Source organism: Corvus cornix, chromosome 11 (assembly GCF_000738735.6).
Source record: "Corvus cornix cornix isolate S_Up_H32 chromosome 11, ASM73873v5, whole genome shotgun sequence".
NCBI classification, from domain to species: Eukaryota; Metazoa; Chordata; class Aves; order Passeriformes; family Corvidae; genus Corvus; species Corvus cornix.
Genome location: NC_046341.1, coordinates 19,832,424 through 19,854,177, shown reverse-complemented (window position 1 = coordinate 19,854,177; position 21,754 = coordinate 19,832,424). Strand labels below are relative to the sequence as shown.

Genomic DNA, 21,754 nt, shown 5'->3' with positions numbered 1-21,754 from the left:
TCTCAATGGAAAATATTTTTCAGTAGCTTATTAAATAGACTTACCAAACAATCATATGCTGTCCACTGAAAAAAGGCTGCCCCAACTTAGAAGTGTGAAAGCAAATGGAGAGTTTTGAGCAATATAATCCTCCACAGGCATATTCTGCTACTGCTTTCACTCAAGTCCATTTGAAACAGGTTAATACAAAAGCAAAATAAGTGACTCACACTGAAATCAGAGTGGGTTTGCACTGACTTAACAAAAACAGTGATAGTCTGGGTGTGAATGAAACCTGGCTCTGCAATAAGACCATGTGTAGATGACCCTTCCCTTTGTTTGGGTAAGTATTTAAATGCAGTTTAAACTTGATTTATGTCAATTTGGTTTAAGCAATATGCAGAGTGGTTTGAAGACTGGCTAATAAATGGATCAAGATGGAATTACAGAGAAAAAACATTATCTTCACCTAACCAAATAATTTTAAAATGTGTTCAAAGGATTCCACTTACATTGTCTTCATGACACTAAGAAGCAAGAAGCAAACTTTCTACTGGTAGACATTCTATGAAAGAAATTGAGCTAATCTTTTTTTCTTCTTAAATTAGGAAGGAAAACAGAGCATTACAGAATGAAGTCTTCAAAATATTCATGAAGGAGAATGTTTTGGAACAAATACCCTTTGCTAGTCTTCTTTCTTTCCTCTTCATCCTATTATCCTTGTACTGGTACCTTTATTTTGCATTCCAAGACAGCACTTTCTAGAGTTCTTTCAATGTTTTGAATAGTTCTTTCCTTTTAAGGAAAGATTTAGAAGACTTTCTTTAAGACTTTGAATGACTTCTCTTGGTACTTCACTTTCTCCCTCTGACTTTTGTCAGTAGCGTCACTGTTCAAACTGACTGAAGTCTGAAACAAGTATTTTCAGAACATAACAATATTATCAGCTGTTTTGCTGGGATGAAAAAACAAGCTATCTGACAATCACATCATTAAACAAGCAACACAAGCTAGAAGAGCTGCAGGTTTCTTAGGTGCCCTCTTTGTGCTTTTTAAAACACTACCTAATGGCCACTTTACTATAGGCCACAAGAATGTCAGGTCTTCAACAATATTCAACAAAGGTCTTCAGGCAATATTCAAGACACAGAAATCAAGGAATCACAGCTTCAAATCCAGCTTATTATTGAAGCTGACAGTATTTTATTCATTAGCTTATACAAAACCTAGAAGAAACACACTTTCTCTCTGAGCTATGGGTGATAAGCACATTAAGAGTAGCCCAGCTGGCAGTGAAGTTTTGAAATTTTTTACATTTTTGTTGGTATTGATTCAAAACTTTTAATTTCAAATGACAAAGTTATGCCAAAGACAGTTTTTCTAACCAACCTGTTATACTATAAAATGGGTTATTTTCTTATTTTGGCAGTGTCAATATCATTTGAGACATCAGCATATATCCAGTATCCAACACAGAAAAAAATACCAACAATATTAAAATATCATCTTGTCAATACCACGCCACACTCCCCTTTGCAAAAGAAAATGTTTTTACTAACTAAATTTCAATATTTTAAGTTAAAGTCTTTAGAGCTTTAGAACCCTGATCACTAAAACCAGAGACACATTTTATGGTTTCAAACATGCAGAATGAAATTCAACTTCAGAGAGAGGCGTGGTGCCAGCAATTGATGCGCTTTCCTGAGATGGCCGGGAGAGCAGGCAGGGCCAGCGACCAAAAGCAGAGGGTGCAGCACTCAGGCTGAGGAGCTCCTTCTGCACTGCCTCAGCCAAAGCCAGGCGTTCAGTCTCACACCAGTGTGCTCTACCCACGCGTAACCCGCTGCCCAGCGTTAGATGTGACCGCGCTCAGCGCCGGCCCGCAGGGGCCGCAGCGCTCCGCGCAGCCAGGGCCGGCCCGGCCACACCGCGGCCCTGCGGCAGCGCGGGGCTGTCTCGCCGCTAGTAAAGAACAGCTGTCTCGCTCTGACTACTGGAAAGTGTGGGTTTACTATCCCTGTCTTTTACTTTCACGTCCTCAGGTTTCCAGTGGCCGAGAAAGAATCCCCAGGAAAGCCAGTACCGATGCAGCAGCAATGCATTTAACCCCAGCTCTGTTCACTTCCAGCAGCACGGCAGCTTCAGTTCTCAGCCCAACAGCCCTTTCTGCCTGCCATCAATTACTCTCAAAAATCTGGATTCTTCCTTTGCATACACTGGCTACATACAAAACCCAAGTACTATTAAAATCCTGCCTCTTTTCCTGCCAAATAACTTGATTACTCTATTTCATTTCAATGCTTGCTTGACAAATCCAGCTCTGGAAACACTAAGGCCTGGTCTAATGTTTACAAGAATTCATTTCATCAAGTCTTACTACATAATCACATAATGAAATGAAGACAAAACTCATCCATGTATTTGGATTTTTTTGACTGTTATATATATAAAGTCGGTGTAGCTAACGGGACTACAGAATACTGCCAAGAGGGAAACGAAAAAGGAAGAACAGGTCAATACAAAAGAACTTGCTATATGCATTTTTCTGTACATCTTACCTTCCAGTGCATAATTATTACCTGCTAATGTGTATATCCAAACAAGCTGCCTGAAAGGAATGGCATCATTTTGCTGAAATTGCTTTCAACTGATGGATATTTTAATCTTTCTAACTGATTTAAATTGCAACCCAATCCTAAACCATGAGATGCCTTAAGCAAAGGACAGTCACTCATTTATAGCAAATTAAGGTACTCTTAGAGTAACATATCACAACTTCATCGGAAATTATTTGATATTTTTTAGATTATTGTAATTTAGACAAATGAGTAAATAGTCCACTGAATCACAGGGTAGAGAAAATGATTGGCAATTACATTACTTGAAAGAATGTTACCAGAACAAAATTGTTAAGTAGCACATTTCTAAGAAAGTGACATTTCACAAAAAGACAAAGGCATACATTTTCCACCAAAATCTAGAGCTGCTGTCATCAACAACCCAACAAAAGCTACAGCTACCTAAAATGGAAATGAAAATGTAATGTATGGAAATATTCTCTTATAAAATCTCCTTAGGCTTCACATGTATTAATGTATTAGTTTGCAAACATTAAGATCAAAGGCAAAGCAACAAATACATCCTAAAAAGTTTTTAGTCAGATTTTTATTAACGATATACAAGTAGCAAGGCATAAAAAATTAATATGTTCAAGCCTTGAAATGTCAAGTGTAATGATCTCTAGCTCTGCTTACCTCCTTTGCTTTTTGTTTCAGTCTAGCTTGCTCTGGGTCTTCTTGCCTTGAGCGACTCTACATGTTTAAAAAAAATGGGGAGAAAAGGTTAACAGATGGTTTAAGAACCCCTCATCTGTTGCAGTAAGTTAAAAAATAGCAAAGAAATAGGAACAGGATACAAAGTATCAAACATGGGACACTTAAATTGATAGAAGTGCAATTTCAAACCCATGAGCCCCACCCAAAAGACTGTTAAATGTTCAGTCGTAAATGAGATGTAGTCTAGATTCGAATTAAAAAACAAAACAAAACCAAAAAAACCAACCCAATCATGTTTTTGTCAATGTGAAAGTTTCCATACAGGTTTAAATTTCAATTATTTAATACAAACAAATTCAAGCATCCAAGAGCAGAAGTGACACCCTTCCAGTTATCTTAAATTTTTAATTTATGTCCTTACAGTCACATATTTTAAAATTTACTGTTTGCAACTAAGCTCGTATTTAGCTCTTGGTAGAGAACGTGGAGAAAACCATTGTAAAGTTGCCCTCCCAAAAGGTAAATCTTTATATCTGTGCTCACTACACATTTTCAGACTGATGGAATTCAAAATCCAGGAGGCAGATAATACACACATTATACTTTTACAAACATGTGATAGGTCAGCATTCAGCAAAGGTTGCATAAAAAGTTGTAAGAAGCTGCAATAAAACTTGTGACACCTGTGGAAAACTGTTGTTCCTGACACCTGAGAGATGAAGCAGTTCTACTTCAGTATTTCTTTGAGATTTAAAGTGATGCCACTTACACAACTCCTAAAGGAATACCTGTGCCCTCTCCTATCTATCCATTCTCTGGTTATTGCTATGCTGAAGGCAGACCTGAAACTAGAAAGAATATTAGTTTGCAAACTTACACAGTCTCAGATTCTTTTCTGGTGTTTAAATTTTTCACACCATATTCTGGTCAGAAGCCAAAAATCCGTTAAGAAAACCAAAGTTAGACAGGTTTTAAGGGCTTACACTTAAAAGGGCCTGGAGAGTGCCTTGGCTGTGATTTGGCAGACAGGGCACCAATGGCACAGAATTCCCTATCTTTTCTCCTGTTAGTTTTTGTGAGTTTTTTGTGGGTTTGGTTGGTTTTTTCTGAACTGGGACTGGTTTTTTTCAGCTACTATAGCACACATATAAAACAGTGCTGATAACACATGGTGACATCAAACAATGAGATTTTTAGATGTGCTTAACTCTTCCACTGTGCACATCAGCTTCACCTTCCAACACCATCTACAAGTGCTTTTGTGTCTGTTGGCACAAGAGGTTGTTGGACAGGACAGTGTCTGCAGCAAAGGAATGACAAATCAAAATCTGAGATAGCCAATGACCAAATCAGGCTCTCGTGTTGTAGTTGTGCCAGCCAAGGAAGAAACTCCACCTTAACACAGGCTGAGGTTCTTCTAACTGCTGTGGTCAGACAAAAAGAAAAATGTAGATAATCTGACCTAGTTAATGTTCAAAGGACAAAAAGGTATTTCATGAAATATGTGGGTCTGCCGGAGAGCCGGGTTTCTAATCAGCACAGCAATTACTAAGAACTTGATTATATTTATACCTATTAGGTTAAAAACCAAACTAACAAAACCCGCTTTTCTAGGAGATGGGCTCAGGTCAGTATTTATGAATTGAGCTGAACAAGGTCCTTGCTGCCATTTTGCAGTGACAGTTCAACCATTGGAGCCTCACCTTCTCCAGAATTATACACGGAAAAGCATATTTAGCCTTTGCATGGGTTTTGATGATAAATTTATAAATGTACAATGAACTTCTATTGCCTTGTGAATCTCACAGTGAAAGCAGTACAGAAACATAAAGTATTGTTATACTACTGTATGAAGCTGAAACATTTGCCAAATGCAAAGTACAAGTTAAAAGCACGTCAGCTTTAGGAGAAAGCAGAGTGTCCTAGGAGAATCCAGCTGAGACTTCTAATATTGTTACTAACTTTCTACAAGGAAATGATAGAATCCTGGAAAACACACCAGATGTACATTGTGTTTGGGGACATTGTAAGAAAAATTAAAGCAACAGATGCAAAGTAACATTGCAATTTCCTGGGCTCCAGAAGTGAAGGAAAAACTCTGAAAGTGCTACAGAGTAAAGTAACACATTTAAAAGTTGAGGCTTTTTCTCCCCCCCCCCCCCCCCTCCCCCCAAACTGACCAAATTAAAGTAGATCTGGAGTTCAGGATAACTGCAACATGCAAAAGCAATCATCTGCTCTGTGTAAACCTCCAGCTTGTTCACAATAAATAAATGATAAAAAGGATTGAAGAGGTGAAAACAGGTACTCAGCTCCTGAACAATATCAAATACAGTAACCTTGTTTCAAAAATGAAGATCTAAAATACCAGGTGAAGTTCCATATATAACCCAGATTGAAGGTGAAGATAGAACTACTTTAACATTTAGAATAATGCAATGATTTGTAGTTATTGCTTGAGTCCATGCCAAATAGCCTTTCCAAAGAAACCAGGCTAGTTCTTGTTTCAAACAAGCAGAATTCCAACTTTACACTGGATGTATCATTACTACTAAAAAATTTAAGGAATTTAATTTCGTTTTGAGTTCAGATAAATTTTAACAGATTTTTTTAAAAGCAGACTTTTAAGACTAAAATACTTTCCTGCTGATTATCATGTCAGTAAGCTTCAGAAATAAAATCAGCAGCATATGGAGGCTAAAATGTATTAAAGGACAAGTATAAACATCAACTATTTCATTAATTCTTCACTTCATGATCTAATATAATTATAAAAGGCTTCACCAATGCTCATGCAACACAGATTAAAGCAAATATAAGCAAATGCAAATGTCAAGCTTAAGAGAGGTGCCTAAATAAGCTTTAGAAATGTCACTGGATTCCCTTTACACTCCACTCCACACGTGAACATCTTTCCCTTCCTCTGAAGAGTTTGCACAATTTTGCTGCTGCATAGCTCTTGTAGTGCTTTTCTACATCGCCCATCAAGGCATCAACATGTCACCATCACCAAGCAATCATTTTAGTATTTTACACTTACTTTTGTCAAGCTCCTGACTAATCATTCCTAGCTTTTTTAAATTGCAGTTTAACTTTTTTCTTCAAGTTAATTCATATTTTGTGTTTTCTCTTCCTTTCTCCTTTCTAATATCCTAATCTTAATATGCAGCACTTCACCTGTTTTGTGAAACATGCTTTTCCAAAATCTTTTAATGCACCAGTGTCTCCTTCCTCTAAAGCTTTGAGAGCACCCACTAATCAGAGAACCCACCAAATCAAATACTTTGAAGGAGTTTATCACAATTCCTTTGCCTTCCACTCCCTGTTCATCGTGTCTAGATCTGTAAATAAAGCAGGCTGCATTTATGTAATGGATTTTCCCATTGATGAATAAACACCTTTAGAAGTAAGCAAGCTTCCCATAGTAATTTTAAAGAAATCCAGGACTGATCCTAAGCAGATAACATACTTTTAAATGCATTAAATGCTGTCTCCTACTGAGAACATATTCAGCAAACCAGGTTTGTTAACATCTCTCCCAAACACCAGCTATTTTTATTAGACCAGACAGATTTTAATTGTGAAGAACTGAAGTGCTTTGTGTTAGAGAGCTCTTTATCTGGAAACTGAAAACTGCATAGATCACATTAGGTCTATGGAAATATTGGACTTCCAAAGTATGAAAAGCAGTGTATGTTAAATGTGTGTATTCAAAACAACAGAAATAAGGGGCTTCATTTACATGTCAGCAAACTCCCTAATGTTCCAAACCTCAGCTCTTCCCCTGGCTTGTGTTAAGGCAGGAGGCCACAAAAAGAGACATCCAATTACACATGGAACAGTGTAGTTTTAAGGGTATTGCAGATCTCATAGAATTGTCTGAAATTAGAAAGCAAGAGTATCTTAAAACTTATAAGGATATCTATAACCCACATAATACTTAAATACACGCACCATTTTTTTTAAATTGGAGCACACTCTGCATCTGTGCAGATGGACAGACTAATAATACTTCTGTTGTGTTTTATTATCATAATCATTCAATACTTTGCTTGATTATTAACGTTAAAGTTGCACTGGTGCTAAATTTTTGATCCACTAACAAAAAGAAGTTTTCTGTTTGGATTTGTAAGGATTTTGAAGTCTTGGCTTGTTACACCTGTGTTGGGAAATGTCTCACAGGGTCTCTCCTGCATTTAGCTACATCTGACCCCAGCTAAGGCACTACTGCCCCTTACCAATTTAAACACTCGGGGTCTTTAATACCTCAAATTCATTTTTTTTCATTAAATAAGGAGTCACAACTGCAGGTGCTGTACTATTGAGAGCCACTGCTGTGCCAACAGTTTCAATTTTAAACCTATTTTTCCCCATTGATGACATTAGAACTTCACCCACGGCTGTACCAGCTTATAACTTTCACTTTTAATTAAAGAAATTAAATTGGCAACATGAAACACTTTGCTTTCACATTAGCTTTGTTAATAAAAAGTGAAAGTTAAAAGCATCATAGCTGAGGGTAAAACGCTGCTCAGTGTTACAATCATGGTGAGGTGGAATGCAAAAGCGCAGGTCTGAAAAATGATTTATATTAAAATCATTAAAATTGCAGTAACAAATGCCTAAAAATTCAGAAAATTATCTCAACACAGTAATTCCCATTTTGCTCTCCTCTCATCAGAAGTGAGTTCCAAGTGCACATGCAGACAGGAGGCTGCACTGAATTCACTGCTCTCAGAAGAAAGGGAAAGGATTTAATTGGAATGACAGCTCAACTCATCTCGGACTCAGGGAGCAGCCCCTTCAAGTCATCACAGCACACGTGTGGAAGGAAATCTGCAGCACCAAATTTCAATGATCTCTCCAATAAAAAAGCCCTTCAGCCTATAGCACTATAAAAATCGCTATCATCCATAAATGCTAATTAACTTTACAAACAAGTCTAAACGTAATTTTCCATTTACTTATGTGAATTTTCCTTTTACAGAACACATCTTACTCTTGCAATAGTTGTACCTAAGATCCCAGAACTTGAAAGACTTGTGCTACTAATACATAACACTCAAAATAACAGACTAATTGAATGCATATATTGGAAATTAAATTTCAGCATTTATTTTATAATAAAATATACATGCATTCAGCCAATTAGAGCAGATTAATTAACACACTAATTTTAATGTGATCCCCTTTATCATAGATTATACCATAGAAGTACAATTCATTCATTTTCTGAGAGCCAGGACAACTCCATACTGTAACTCTTTACTGTCACCACTCTCTCTAAAAACAATTCAAAAATAAACCCAACAAAACAACAACAAATCAGCTACAACCTCCTACTCCTGCTGCTGCCAGAAATATTTCCATTATTAGCCCAGAACCAGAACTTCATTCAACTTGACAGACACCACCTGCATTTTCCAGGTTTTGGAAATAGCTATGAAAGCAGCAAGAACACAGATTTACTATAATAAGACCACTGCTTTGTTGGGTTTGGGTTTGTTTTTTTGTTGGATCTTCTTTTTTTTTAGAAACTCCACATGAGACACACCATGTCAAATGTAAAGGTAAATTCCTCCAGTGATTTTAGTCTGGCTTTTGACCTTTCTGCAGCCTTAAGACTCTCCTTAGCTCTCCTCAGTACTGCCTGTACCATCCCCAAAGGCCGATGCAGAGGATGTCTGGTTCTGCACACACTTGGCAACAACAGCCAGTGGCTCTTACTGGCAAAACAAACCAGGGCCAAGAGTTGACTCTCCCAAATATTTCTTTTAAAGAGATTGTGCTCTACATACATGTTTACACACAAGATGGTCCCTCCTTGTGCCATTTTTTTTCCCACCTGTGATGCTCATGTCAGGAAGAAAACCCAAAATCAGTGACAACCAAGGCAGCTCAGTCCCTCCCTGTACAGGTTCCCCTTTTGACACATCACATTTTCTGGGTGTTTGAGACAGGAGCTCTTCCAGCAGCAGGAGGTGACTGGATCTCACAGTTTGGGGACCAATATGCCTTTAAACACTTCTATAATAAAAATAATTACTAGAAAGTAAACTAGAGAAATGCTTTGGGCCACATGTTCAAGGCTGGTATGGGAATGTTGTGGAACATTTTGGAATGTTGTGGAATATTCTGAAATGGTGTGGAAAGCTCTGGAATGCTGTGGAACATGATGCAGGATCCCTGAGGTGCAGGAGGTCATTCTGGCTCCTGAAACAGCGCAGTAGTAGTTTCAATTTTAGATTTTTTATGTAAAAGAAATTCTATGTTGCATTGCCACTATAGAATAGCATGGTTTTTCCTTTCAAGTTTGTCTTCTCCCAAAATATCTCACTGGAATGAGAACATCTGTCACAATGCTCCTAAGCTTGTGATATGAAGTTTCTATTTCTCAAGTATTTCCCAGGTTTGGGATGTAAGATTTTGTAATATTCTCTCATATAACAAGCTAAATAATACTGCTCCTTTGTTTCAAAGACACTCATGTAGCTTCACAGCTAATTCTAACTTCAGCAACTTTTCTAAGAATGCCAAAAATTGTATTTTTTTTCCTTCTTTTTTTCCTTCTACCTTCTCGTCTGATTTGTTGCTTCTTCTCCCAAAAACATTTCCTGAAGCCAAATCAAGCCCATCTGAGTGCTTACAAATTTTGCAATCATTTCCTGATGTAACAACTGAAATTATGATTGCAGATCAACGAGAACACTTGTGTCAAGTATTGTCATTTCTCCTCCTAAAGAAACCCATCCACCACCCAGAACAACAAAAACCTGCACGCCTGACACTTTTGTTGGCTATCACTTACTTTTTTTTTTAACCCCTTACTGAACCGTAATGCTAAATTACCAAATCAGTTTCAAGGCTTCCCGAAGGCTCATGCTGCCTCCCCCTTTGATTTCAACCTATTCCTTCATTTTTTATTACCTTCTCCATTGATTATCCTGTTATTAAGTAGATTATTTAACACCATCTGCTTCGATGCCCAAAACATTTCCTTCACAATCTTATTCTTTGTCAAAACCTGGACTTTGGCTGTTAACAAGGCTCCAAAGTAATTAAAAAAGAATTTTCACTGTGCAAGTTCAACCTGTTTATGCTCTTCCATATGAGACAGTAGATGAGGCACCACTAGCAGGAAGCTTTGAAACTTTCACTACAATGGTTCTGCTCAGTAACGTTAAAAACATGCTGCACAATAACATGTCAAAACACTTCCAGGATAAAAGATCACACTGTTTCTCTAAAAGGCACATTAGGAAGTTGCAGTTATAAATAAATATAAGTATGATTTCTAGATTTAAGCATCTGTAGCAGGGAAAACAGAAAGAGAAATTTCACTTTAAACCCCAAAGATTTTTATATTTTAAAGACAACACTGTCAAGGTGACAAAGGTGCCATGACTGGGGGAAAAACGCCTTTGCATGGTGGATATTTGAGTCTCCAGAGACAGTTTTAAGCATCTCCCCCCCCCTCTGCAGACACGAATATCACCAAGGCCACAGACAGACATGAAGTGGGTACTGATGGGTACCACTTCACCAAGCAGCTGGGGCAGATTTTAACTGTGTCCATTTAATTACTGTGTCATTACAATTACTCCATCCTTCCCACAAGGACTGACATCTCCTTAGACAACAAGGCTCAGTCATAAAAAAACCAGAGAAAACCAAAATCCTGGGTAAGGAATTAGTACATAGGAATTCAGAATAAAAAACTCAACAAATAATGTAAAATCTATTGTATAGAATAAAAAATTGTAATCTGATCATATTTTGCCAAACCACATCCTATGTAAGCCTTGCAATAGGTCATCCATCCATCCATCAGAACAGACTGGGGAGCACCAGCTGAACAAAGGAAGTTCACTTCCAAACTGGCATTTACACTTAAAACACAACCAAGGAGTCCACAGTGTCTTCAACTTCTCTCTCTAAACATTAACACTGATAAATCAGCACTGCTCTTCCATGGCTACTCTGTGGTCTGGTTTTGGACTTTTAACACCTTCATTTAATTTTCACCTTCATATATTTTTTTTAGTATACCATATATTTCTTCCTAGCTGTCTCCTGGTTATGAAGCTGATTTATACATAAGGTAATTCCTTCAAATCAGTCAGGGGATTCTTTTACATTTCTTTGTTGCACAATTCTATAATTTGCTCTTTCTGTAATCTGTAGGAATCAAACTTGATGACCATGTATTTATTTCCTATATTTAGACATCACAGGACTTCATAATATCCAAGACTAAAACAGCAACAAAAAAACCCTGCCCAAACCACAGAATATCAATTCATGAAGGAATTCAGGTTGGAAGGAACACCAGGAGGTCCTCTAACCCAATCTCACATCAGCCTGCATAAGCCTTTGTGCAGTCAGGGAAGCATTTCTGAACTAAGGACTATAAGGTACTGCATTTTTCTCAATGTCCATTTCAGAAACAACCAACATAACTAATGAGCAGCAGGATAGACAGAAAATGATTCACCAAGATGTAGTCACTGAATGCAGAAAACAGGATAAAAAATAAATAAGCATTTCTTTATTTTTAATAAATAAGAATCAAGAATGAAAACAGCAAACATGTTTTCGTCAAAACATTTAAAGAGTATCTATGTCGTGTAAAAATTTGTGGAATATTTAACAATGTGAACAATTATAAATTAAGAGTACAAACAGGACAGATTAAAGTAGCTTAATTGACAAATAGATTTCTAAATAAGCAAGGCTAGGTTTTGGTTTTTTTATTTAAAAATCTCTCAAATTGTGAACATTAATAGCATAAAATCAGGAGGCTGTGTTACAACGGAACATTGAGTTGTTCTGTGTAATCTCTTCAGAATATACAATAAATAACTCAATGAAGATTCAAATACAATTAAAAATGGGATAACTAAACTTATTTGCAATTAGATATGATATATATAATTAAATTTACAGTCACAAGCAGGAGATTTATCTGTACCTATGTGCTCTTGAAACAATATTATCTGAGTTTGTTCTGTTGCACATATGAACACACAGTCTCTGGAATTAAAGTTAGAAAGGAACAAGTCCTGAAGTACTGACAGTTAACTGAAGACAGGCATGAATCAATCAAATAATGCAGTTATGGAGAAGCAACTGGAACACATTTAAATGAAGATGAACAAATGAACAAAACTGTTTAAAAACTAAGTCTAAAAACTTAAGAATTAAAAAGCCTCCAAAAAATCCATCAGAATTTATTGAATTTGTTGAAAAACGAGATGTGTAGGCCATGATTCTCCACTGGCACAGAAACCCTTGGCATCCATTAAATTCCAAAGGCAATTGTAAAAATTATTTCACAGAATTATTTTGGGAGTGCTAGCCACTGTCTCCTATAGTCCCAAGAACTCATCAAATTCAGAGCTGTAGGTTGAAAACACAGAGGCATCCCAGGCAGGTGGGTCTGGAGTCAGCACAGACCAGAGCCCAACCCACAAGGTGTGATATCACAACAACAGTACCTTTCTTGTTTTAAGAAACAAGATGTGTTTATGAAACAGGTATCACAAAATTAAATAACTGTTTGAAGGCTACGGATTGTTAAGTAGTTAAAAAAAACAGTAAAAGTGATACCTTAGCAGCCTTCAGCAAGATTTCCCTCTCTTGTTCATCTTTCCTTTGCTTTTCTAAACGCTCCAACTGCTCAAAGAACTTCAGCTGTGATCGGACATCTGTGGCTTGTTCGTACCATTCATCGTCCTGTAAAACAGGGACAGGCCTTTAGAAAAACAGGCACTTTTATCAAGAGCATGCACTTGAAGACTCTAGGTGTTACACATTAAAACCTTTCCATTGTACTAATAATAAAAAGAAAATTATTATTTTTTAGGCTCAGGAATGAAGCCAGCCTATGGTTAATAATGAAGCGAGAATCTGATAATTTAATTAATATCTAAGCAAATTTTAAAAAGCAAGGATTGATTTGCCAGCAACACATACATCAAAGAGTTAAAAAAATAAAACCAACAGACTTAATGATGGAAAACATCTAAAATGCTTGACTTTATTACTGAATAATCCTAGATGTACTTTATAGCCAGGCTCATAACCTGTAATTCCTACATTTGTACTAACCTTGAACTAGTAACAGACTTTCTCAAGATGCAGCATTATAAAGCATTAAAGCTAAAAATTCAGTTGAAAATAAGCCTGTAACTACATCAAAACAGAAGCTTATAACAACTAAGAGCATGCAAGTTTTCCTAGTACACAGCAACCAGAAGAGTTTATGGCATGAGCCACATGAAGAACACTCAGAATGTCAGTCAGAAAAATAAGTTACATTACTTGCATCCCATTTATCTACTTTAGTGTTTTCCTTTCTGACCACAATGCTATGAAATCAAAGAAGAACATTAACCAAGAAAAATATGGAATACAATCACAATGCTACAATTCAATCAGAGACAACACTATTTTTCTCCTAAGGATCTTTTAAGACATTATTTTAAATGCTTCTTTGGCTTAATATGGACTAAGCAAACTGGTTTTTTCTCAGACACCATCCTAGAGAGAAGGAAGGAGGGATTTAACACTTCTGAAGCTGATAAAGAATACTGAAAAGAAACAAGGAGACTTTACTTTTAATCCAATACAGTAGAATATAAACATCAATTGCAATGAAAAATGTAAGTGTAGGTAATAACCAGGAAGAGTGGCCTTTATTTTTTAATCCATTTTTCTATCACAATGATGTTGATTATAGTAACAGACCCCAGAGATGATCATTTTTGCAAATATCACATAGAATTAGTCCAACCATGACTCAGGTTTGGGAACTAGGTGGGCTAAGACACAGTCCAGAGCTGTTTGACTAGACTGCCACTCCAGAAATACAAAAAAGTACCCCACAAAACCAAGGAACAAACTAAACCAGAGCTATTCAATGTATATATATATATATATATGCTTAAGAAATCTAAACACAGCTTAAGACAACACACAACTAGCTATTGCCATCTTACTTTGACACCAGTTTAACAACTAAAATATCTAACAAGCACCTTACTTCTACTGGAAAAGGCATTTCAAATATATCAATAAAAATGTTTGATTCATTTGAATTTCAAACTGGTTTGTAGATCCTTATTTAAATTTCCCCTGGTTTAAGATATCAAAATTGTTTCAATCTTCTTCAGGAATACAATCACTAACAAAAGAATCAGAGTAGCATTTTACCTTTAAATGTTCTTTTTAAAGAGAAAACCATGTTTAAGTACAGTGAAGAATTTACAGTTGAATTCTTTAGTTGCTAGGGAATATATTGGCAGTTTTTGTAAAATACTAATATTTCTCACATCCAGAAAAGTTACTATAGATTCCTAAATACCAAAGCAATTTTGATCTAACTCATGCATACCCTGGACAAAAAAAGGAGCTACCAAGAACCAAGTCTTAGTCACAGTCCACGAGCAGAAATAGCTTAGCACATGCTTCATGCCAGACACTTTACCACAGAAAGACAGAAACAATTCTACAACAAGTTCCGTCAGAGAGGAGGAAGACGAGCTGGCAGGCAGATCCACCATCCCACCACTCTCTGTTTGCTGAGCAGACAAACCTGCAGCCGAGGGACGCTTTGCAGCATGAACCAGAACATTGCTGTGCTGAGCACTGCCGGCCCCACGGCGCTCTGGAACACAAACCCTTCCTGGGCACACTTACTTTGTATGACTCCATTCGGTGCTGGGTTATCACTGTCACTTTTTCTATCACTGTTCTTAATCTGTTCTGTGTCGCATGGGAAATAAAAGTAACGACCTCAGCTGGCACATCAGTAATTCCTAGTTTTTTAGCTAAAGCAAAAAAACAAAACAAAACAGAATTAGCTTACCCCCCATAGAAAAAAAAAAACAACCCAAAACACAAAGAAAGTTCTAAAGGACTTTATGTCATAACTTTGTTTTCCTGGATAGAAAAATCCACGACAGTGTATTTACGTGGCTTTGGTGACACATTCATGACCCCTTGAAAAGGGTGTGACTCTACAAGTTTGAAAGAGAAATCAGAGAATTTCTTTAACACTTGAAAGCACTTAAGAACATATTAAATCAAGGCATATCAAAGTATGAGACAATGTGAGTTCTCAGTTGTTCTACACAAGAAACAATTCCTTTATTTTCAGAAGCATTAATGCAGATGAATTTCAGTGTCAGTCACGTGAGGCTGCAGCCCAAAGCATTCTGTTGCATCCTTTAGCCTACACCACTGGCATAGTACTGATAATAGAAATTCTTTAGGGGGAAAAAAAAAAAAACCCTATTAATTGAAGGCAAAGAAATAAGGTCATATTAAAAAGTGTTGTTCAGAAACACCAGTTGTCTCCTTGTCCCATAGTTATTTGGACACTTGATACTTCATGCTGAGTTTATAAGAAAAGCAAATAGTCTACAGTCTAATGCATTTATATATTTCAAAAACATCCAAGCTACAGAAGAAAATGAATATGGGTAACACTTAAGGACTCCTAAATTCATCATTCATAATTACAAAGTATTGGATACAAACTTGTAGGTATATGAATACATGTACTAATTTAAACTACAGTCCTACAAAGACATATGTGGTCCCAGTAGGGCAGTTTTCTGGATAGAAAACTCCCTGTGTGCACGCACAGAAATATATGTATTTTATACAGGAAAAAAACCTGAGAGTTGCATTTTGTATGGACCATTGGTGTTGACCCACCACAAAAGAATAAATACACTGAGTCAGTTTTCCATTGAATGAGCACAAGGCTTTTAGAAGTGGTTTGATTGGGACACATTAAAGGTTATGCAAAACAATACAGGAAATTTGTAACTACTTTGAGAAGTGCTTCCTGCAGAGCCAATTGCAAGAGGAATCCTCGTCTGGGTAGGAGTCCCCGAACAAACACGACCTCGGAGGCACAAGAGCAAGTGTTTGCTTTGCAAGGCGTTCCTACCTTTCCCTGGCTAAATTCGAGAGCGAGAAACCATCCCACGTCTAAAAAGATGATGTGGGAGAAGCGAGCGGCGGGGCCGCGTGCCCGGGTCCCGGCGCTGGTGGCCCCGGGAGCGGCCCCGGGAGCGGCCCCATCCCGTCCCTTCTTCCCTGTCCTTGGCTCCCGCTCCACCGGGATCTGCCCCTTCCCTTCCCTTGGCTCCCCCCGCTCCCACCGGGATCTGCTCCTTCCCTGCCCTTGGCTCCCGCTCCACCGGGATCTACCCCCATCCCGCCTGGATCTGCCCCTTCCAGTGATGGCTGGACCACAGCCCCACTGTGGTCCCCGGCCGCGCCTCCCCAGCACAGTTCTCTACTCCGGCTGGTGTTCATTTTAAGGATTCTTTGAAGTCGTTACCTCTTAAACTAACTTAATCACTGACTCCGTATCTTACATGTTACCTTAAGGATTTCAGCAAGATGCATATGTGCTTTTTAACTAATTTTTGCTTCATCATAGGGAAAAAAATAAATTAAACCTTTCTTGGTGCCCAATTTGTCCTGTGTAATAGAGCTGGTGCTGCGCTCAGGTTGCTGAAAGCTGAACATGTAATGGGAAGCAGACACACACATTAAATCCCAACGCTGCAACTGCCACCCAGGCAAATGAAGTCCTTGAAGTCAGGAGGATGATTCCTATAGGCAAGGAGCAATTCCTCCAAGTCAGACTAGCAATATCGAGGCCTATTTGAGCATGCACCATTTTATTATGCAAACACGTGTAAGCAAAGCCATCAATCAGAAAATCCTAGTCTGAAAGATAAAATGCAAGTAAGAAGGGACATTTAATTAACTAGTATCCAGAAAAGAGGCTTGAGATGGAAAATTCTGCCGTATTCTAGGTAAGGGTGTGAATGTGTAATTGTTACAGTTCTTTCAATTTCAGTGTAACTATAGCTACCCAACTTCCCTGAAAACACACACGCTCCTTTTATAACAGAACTGTTGCCATCTTGGTTTTTTACACAATAAAGGTCTTTCTAATCTTAAAGAATTTTATTCTAAGTAAAGTCAACCATTATAGGACTTTTCTTGTCTCTTTAACTCTTCAGAAATTAATCCATAATCAATGGACCATTCTCTGAGACACCTGATGCCTTAAGATTCTCGTCCTTCATCAGCCTCTGCAATATCCCAGTAACTTTCTTCTCCAAAAATCCTTCAACATGATATTCCCAAGTCCAGAAAACTACCTGCAGGCCACAGAGTCCCTCAGGAATCTGCTCTGGGACTTACTCTTTTTAATGGCTGTTTCAGGGACCTCAGGGGTGAGACACCAAGCCCCCTCACCAAGTCTGCAGATGGCACCACCCTGAGCAGTGCAGAGGGAAAGGACCTGGTGAGTGAAACAAGAGGAACTTCATGGAACTCTTGAAGGACAAGTGCAAAGCACTGTGCCTGGGATGGACTCACGGGAACGACTCGGGCTAGGGTCAGCAGCACTGATGGGAAGCACGGGAAAGCCTGGAGAGGCCAGCAGATTATCCAGGATCCAGCACTGCACCCTGGCACCGACGAAGACAAGTGGGTCGTAGCTACAGTAAAACAATGGTACCAACCCACCAATGATTTACCAAAGTATGAATATTGATCTAATATCGATATCCAACTGAGACGGACAAAAACTCTCTAACAGTTTAGAGTTAGAAAGTGCATGTTTTATTGGTGCCAGGCTCTGCGTGGGACAGTAATCAATTCCTAGCACCTTGAAAACCGTTTCAGGTCCAGCTCTCTTAACTATTTTAATTAACTCTAGCTGGGCCCAAATTCCTTCCTATTCTAACTAATTTCAACACAGCCAGCCTATAACTAAAATCTTTATATTTCTTTTAACTCTCTGTTTCACCAAGGGAAGCAATTACTCCTCACTCAGCCCCCATCTACAATCCTGTGTGTCTGGGTCACCCAGTACAAGAAGAGCTTGAAAAAACTTGAGTCTGGGGAAAAGTCAACAAGATGGTCATGGGATAGGAGCACATGACCTACATGAGGGGAACATGAGGGTTCTTCTTCTTGGAGTAAGAAGACTAAAGGGAGAGTTTATTGAGAAGATGGAGCCAGACCCTTTATTAAGGTTGCCTGGAAGAAGAATGAAAAATAAATTCATAAACTGAAACAGCTGTTTCTGACTGCATATAGGGAACAATTCTTTTAAGAAGACAAATAATGGAACACTTTGTACAAACAAGTTGTAGACTCTCCAACCACCCCAGCTTTTGGCCAGTTAATGCCCTAAACAACCCTGTCTAAATTTAATGTTGATCCAGCTTTGAGCAAGAGATTGGACCAGATGACTACTCAAGTTATCTTCCAACCTGAGTGATTCAACGATCCCTGTCCTCCTGTGTATGTCCTTCCATATTCCTGATTACTGCACAATACTCTGACATCTCTCCTCCATCTTGGATCATCCCCTGGCACATCTCCCAGTCCGTATTTATCCAGTAGGCCAGCTGGGCAGAGTCAGAGACCCTGAGCCTGGCCAGTCTGGGCCAGAGAGCTCACTGGCAGCCAACCAGGCAGAAGAGCAAAGAAAAGGAAAAAATGGGTTCATTTCCCTCTCAACTAAGACACACAGAGGGGCTCTATCTAGCTCCTGATTTATCAGTCGACTCAGAAGTGACCTGAAGGGAAAGAAGAAAGGCAAATAGAATATTCAATCACTTAAGGCTAAAATTCTTTGGAAAATAGGATAAGGGAAAAAGAATACAATCTTCCCCCCAAATGAATTAGCATCAAGAAACCAGACTACAAAAAGATTTTTGAAAAGTCATCTTGTCATCCACACGATTCATCATGTGCGGAAGCATCATCACCTCTTCCCTGCTCTAAATTACATTAGTTAAACCCTGTTAGCTTGGGATGCCAAAAGCAGGGTGCATTCCAAAGCTACATACTACATGAAGATTTGGCATGCTCCTTAAATACTTGGATTGCGCTTGGGGCAAGGGTGGGGAAATTACCAATTTCATCTACATTTGCAAATGCTAGCCTGGCTATACTTTCATACACAGTTGTTCACACCACTGACCTAAGATGTTGTGATACCATTGCTTAGAGCCTGTGGTTTTTTTGCTTTCTGCCACTCAGGAAAAAATGTCAAATAGAACCTGAATCTATGCACAGGGCTGGCAACTGCTAATTTTCATATGTTTCTATATTAAAGTCTTAGTTTTGCTTTGCTTTTTTTTTCTTGACTGCCCCTTCTCCTCCTGAGATCACTCTCATTTATACATTTCATAAAATGAAATGTGTAAGATTTCATCCACTCTCATTATAAAAAGCATACTGGAATCCTGTCTGCCAAAGGAAAATAACACTTATCTCTAAATAGGAAAATCCTGATGTATTCTTCTAGTCTGCTTAATTACTTTTCCCAGTGTTAATAGGAAAAGGCTTCTCTTCCCTTTTCAAGATTCCCTAGAGTGATAATGATGTGGGAACAGAAATACGATGTATACTTTTAACAAATGTGTATACACATATATATTCTATAATACTAAACATAGTTAACTGAATCACAAAACACAAAAATCCTTGTTATTATTCATCTTTCTAACCAAGTCGTTGGACAGTGGGCTTCATCTACAGGTATTTTTACTTAGGCCCTAGCATTCTGAATTCTGGTCTTAATTGCACCATCTGATCTTTACAATATATACACTTAAAACACGTGCAGAAACCAAAAAGAAAATTAAGATTAAAAAAAACCCAAAAAACTTCTATCAATAGAGTGTTTTCCCTTTTGTTTTAAAAAAGTTGAACTTTTCTGATCTTCAGGTGATCATCTCAATGTGCTTTAAGTTTGATGATGTGGCAATCTTAACTTGCAGTCTTCTGATCAAAAGTATCATATGTGGAATTTGAAAAGAGTTGCTTGCTTTTAAATAATACATTTGTTAAATTTAGAAATTTTGGTTAACAACTATGTGCCCCAAGTCTTTAAAATTATTTTAGCAACGTAATTTTGAACTTTTCCTAGAGCTATGATAAAAACATCATCAAGGTTAAGAACAAAAAAGGAGCTGGAGCAAAGCAATGCTCCAAGCTGTAATTTTAACCCATCTCTCCAGTTGAATTCAAGTTTTGATAGTTTTAAAGACAAAAATAAGGTCATACTCTTTATTCAAGTGCTCTTGCCAGATCTCTATTACATCAGAACTGTACAAGACCATCAAGAATTGATGACTGATTGAAAGGAAACTTCAATTCTTTGTGGCAGAACTGAGTTACAGCACATCCTCAGAGGCATCAGATGCTACTGAAGAGTCACAGTATCCTATGTGAGAAATATGAGGGACAAATTAATACCCTCAAAGTGCAAATTTTGAATCTGCCAAGCATTATAGAACAACACAATTAAGTCTGCCTATATGTTAATTCTTAATTACATGTCTGGAAGCTTTAATAGCAAACCCGGGTTCAATCAGAATTTAATAAAGATCTACAGTATATGAGACAGCATGCAAAGAAGTGTGTTAGGATATTTAGTTACAAATAAACTATATTATATTTAAAAGTTTTCTATATTGCAACAGCATTACTGTAAGTCAGAACTTAGATAAAAGCTCCAAAAATGTTCAGGGGAAAAAACGTTCAGCAATATCATTCTGATATTGGCATATGCATCAGTAGCACAAGATTGTTTTTTACAAATATAAAAGCACCTAAACCTTGTAACTAAAAACTTTTTAGGTCTCAAGAAGTGAAAATTCTGCTATCATCTGCTTAGCTATCTGAAAGGTACTGGCTTTGCCGCACTTTAAAAGTTTAATTATATTTTATTGATCAAAAACTGAAACAAATCATAAGGAACAAATCATGCCCTATTTGCGAAGCAGAAGAAAAATACTGTCTTTGCAGATAGGCTTTCAAAGAATCAAAAAGTTACTTTAATAATTTATACTATAAGAGGACTGACAGGATTGAGAGCAAAGATAAAAAAATTATTTGTAAAACATCAGGTCTGACTCTGATTATTGATGTGATAAATTATTGAGTGCCTGTATAAAATCTCTTTACGTTTACTCTCAAAACAAAAAAACCTTGAAGAACTGGCTTTAAACAGTTAAACAGCTCATATTTAGGGCTTGAGTTGTCCTTCAACAGAAACACTGGGAGGGTGCATAATTAGTGCCTATTTGCCCTAACCACAGGTCAGAAATGCAGAAAGCACTCACTCCACTCCTACCACCCTAACACCAGGAGCAACTTCTTGAACTTTAAATTCTGTGCATGAAATATTGGCCCAAGACCCAACTGGAACCAGACTTGTTAGGTCCAGGCCCCTTCTGCCATTACAGCTGGTTTGCATACTACAAAACAGAAAACGAAGCCCCTCCCCCTGCACTCTGAGACACTATCTGTTTAAGCTTTTATTCAGCCTCATTCAACACCATCAGATCCAGGAAAATGCAGCAAAGAAGCATCTGGTCAGATCTACCCACCTCCCTCCTGCCCACGGCACTGAAAGTGCTGGGCTGTGCCTTGGATTGCATCTA

At 37.8% G+C, this 21,754-nt stretch overlaps 1 protein-coding gene across 1 annotated transcript in view; it reads right to left on the bottom strand.

Annotated features, from left to right (window-relative positions):
* Window positions 1–21,754, bottom strand: part of LOC104687394 (transcription initiation factor TFIID subunit 4-like) — a 146,183-nt gene that overhangs the window by 66,680 nt on the left and 57,749 nt on the right. Inside the window, exons 11-13 of the mRNA XM_010396487.3 lie at window positions 14,955–15,085; window positions 12,864–12,989; window positions 3,234–3,290 (exon numbers count right to left, since the gene is read on the bottom strand). Of these exons, the coding sequence (XP_010394789.3) occupies window positions 3,234–3,290; window positions 12,864–12,989; window positions 14,955–15,085 (314 nt within the window). The remainder of the gene's footprint in view (window positions 1–3,233; window positions 3,291–12,863; window positions 12,990–14,954; window positions 15,086–21,754) is intronic.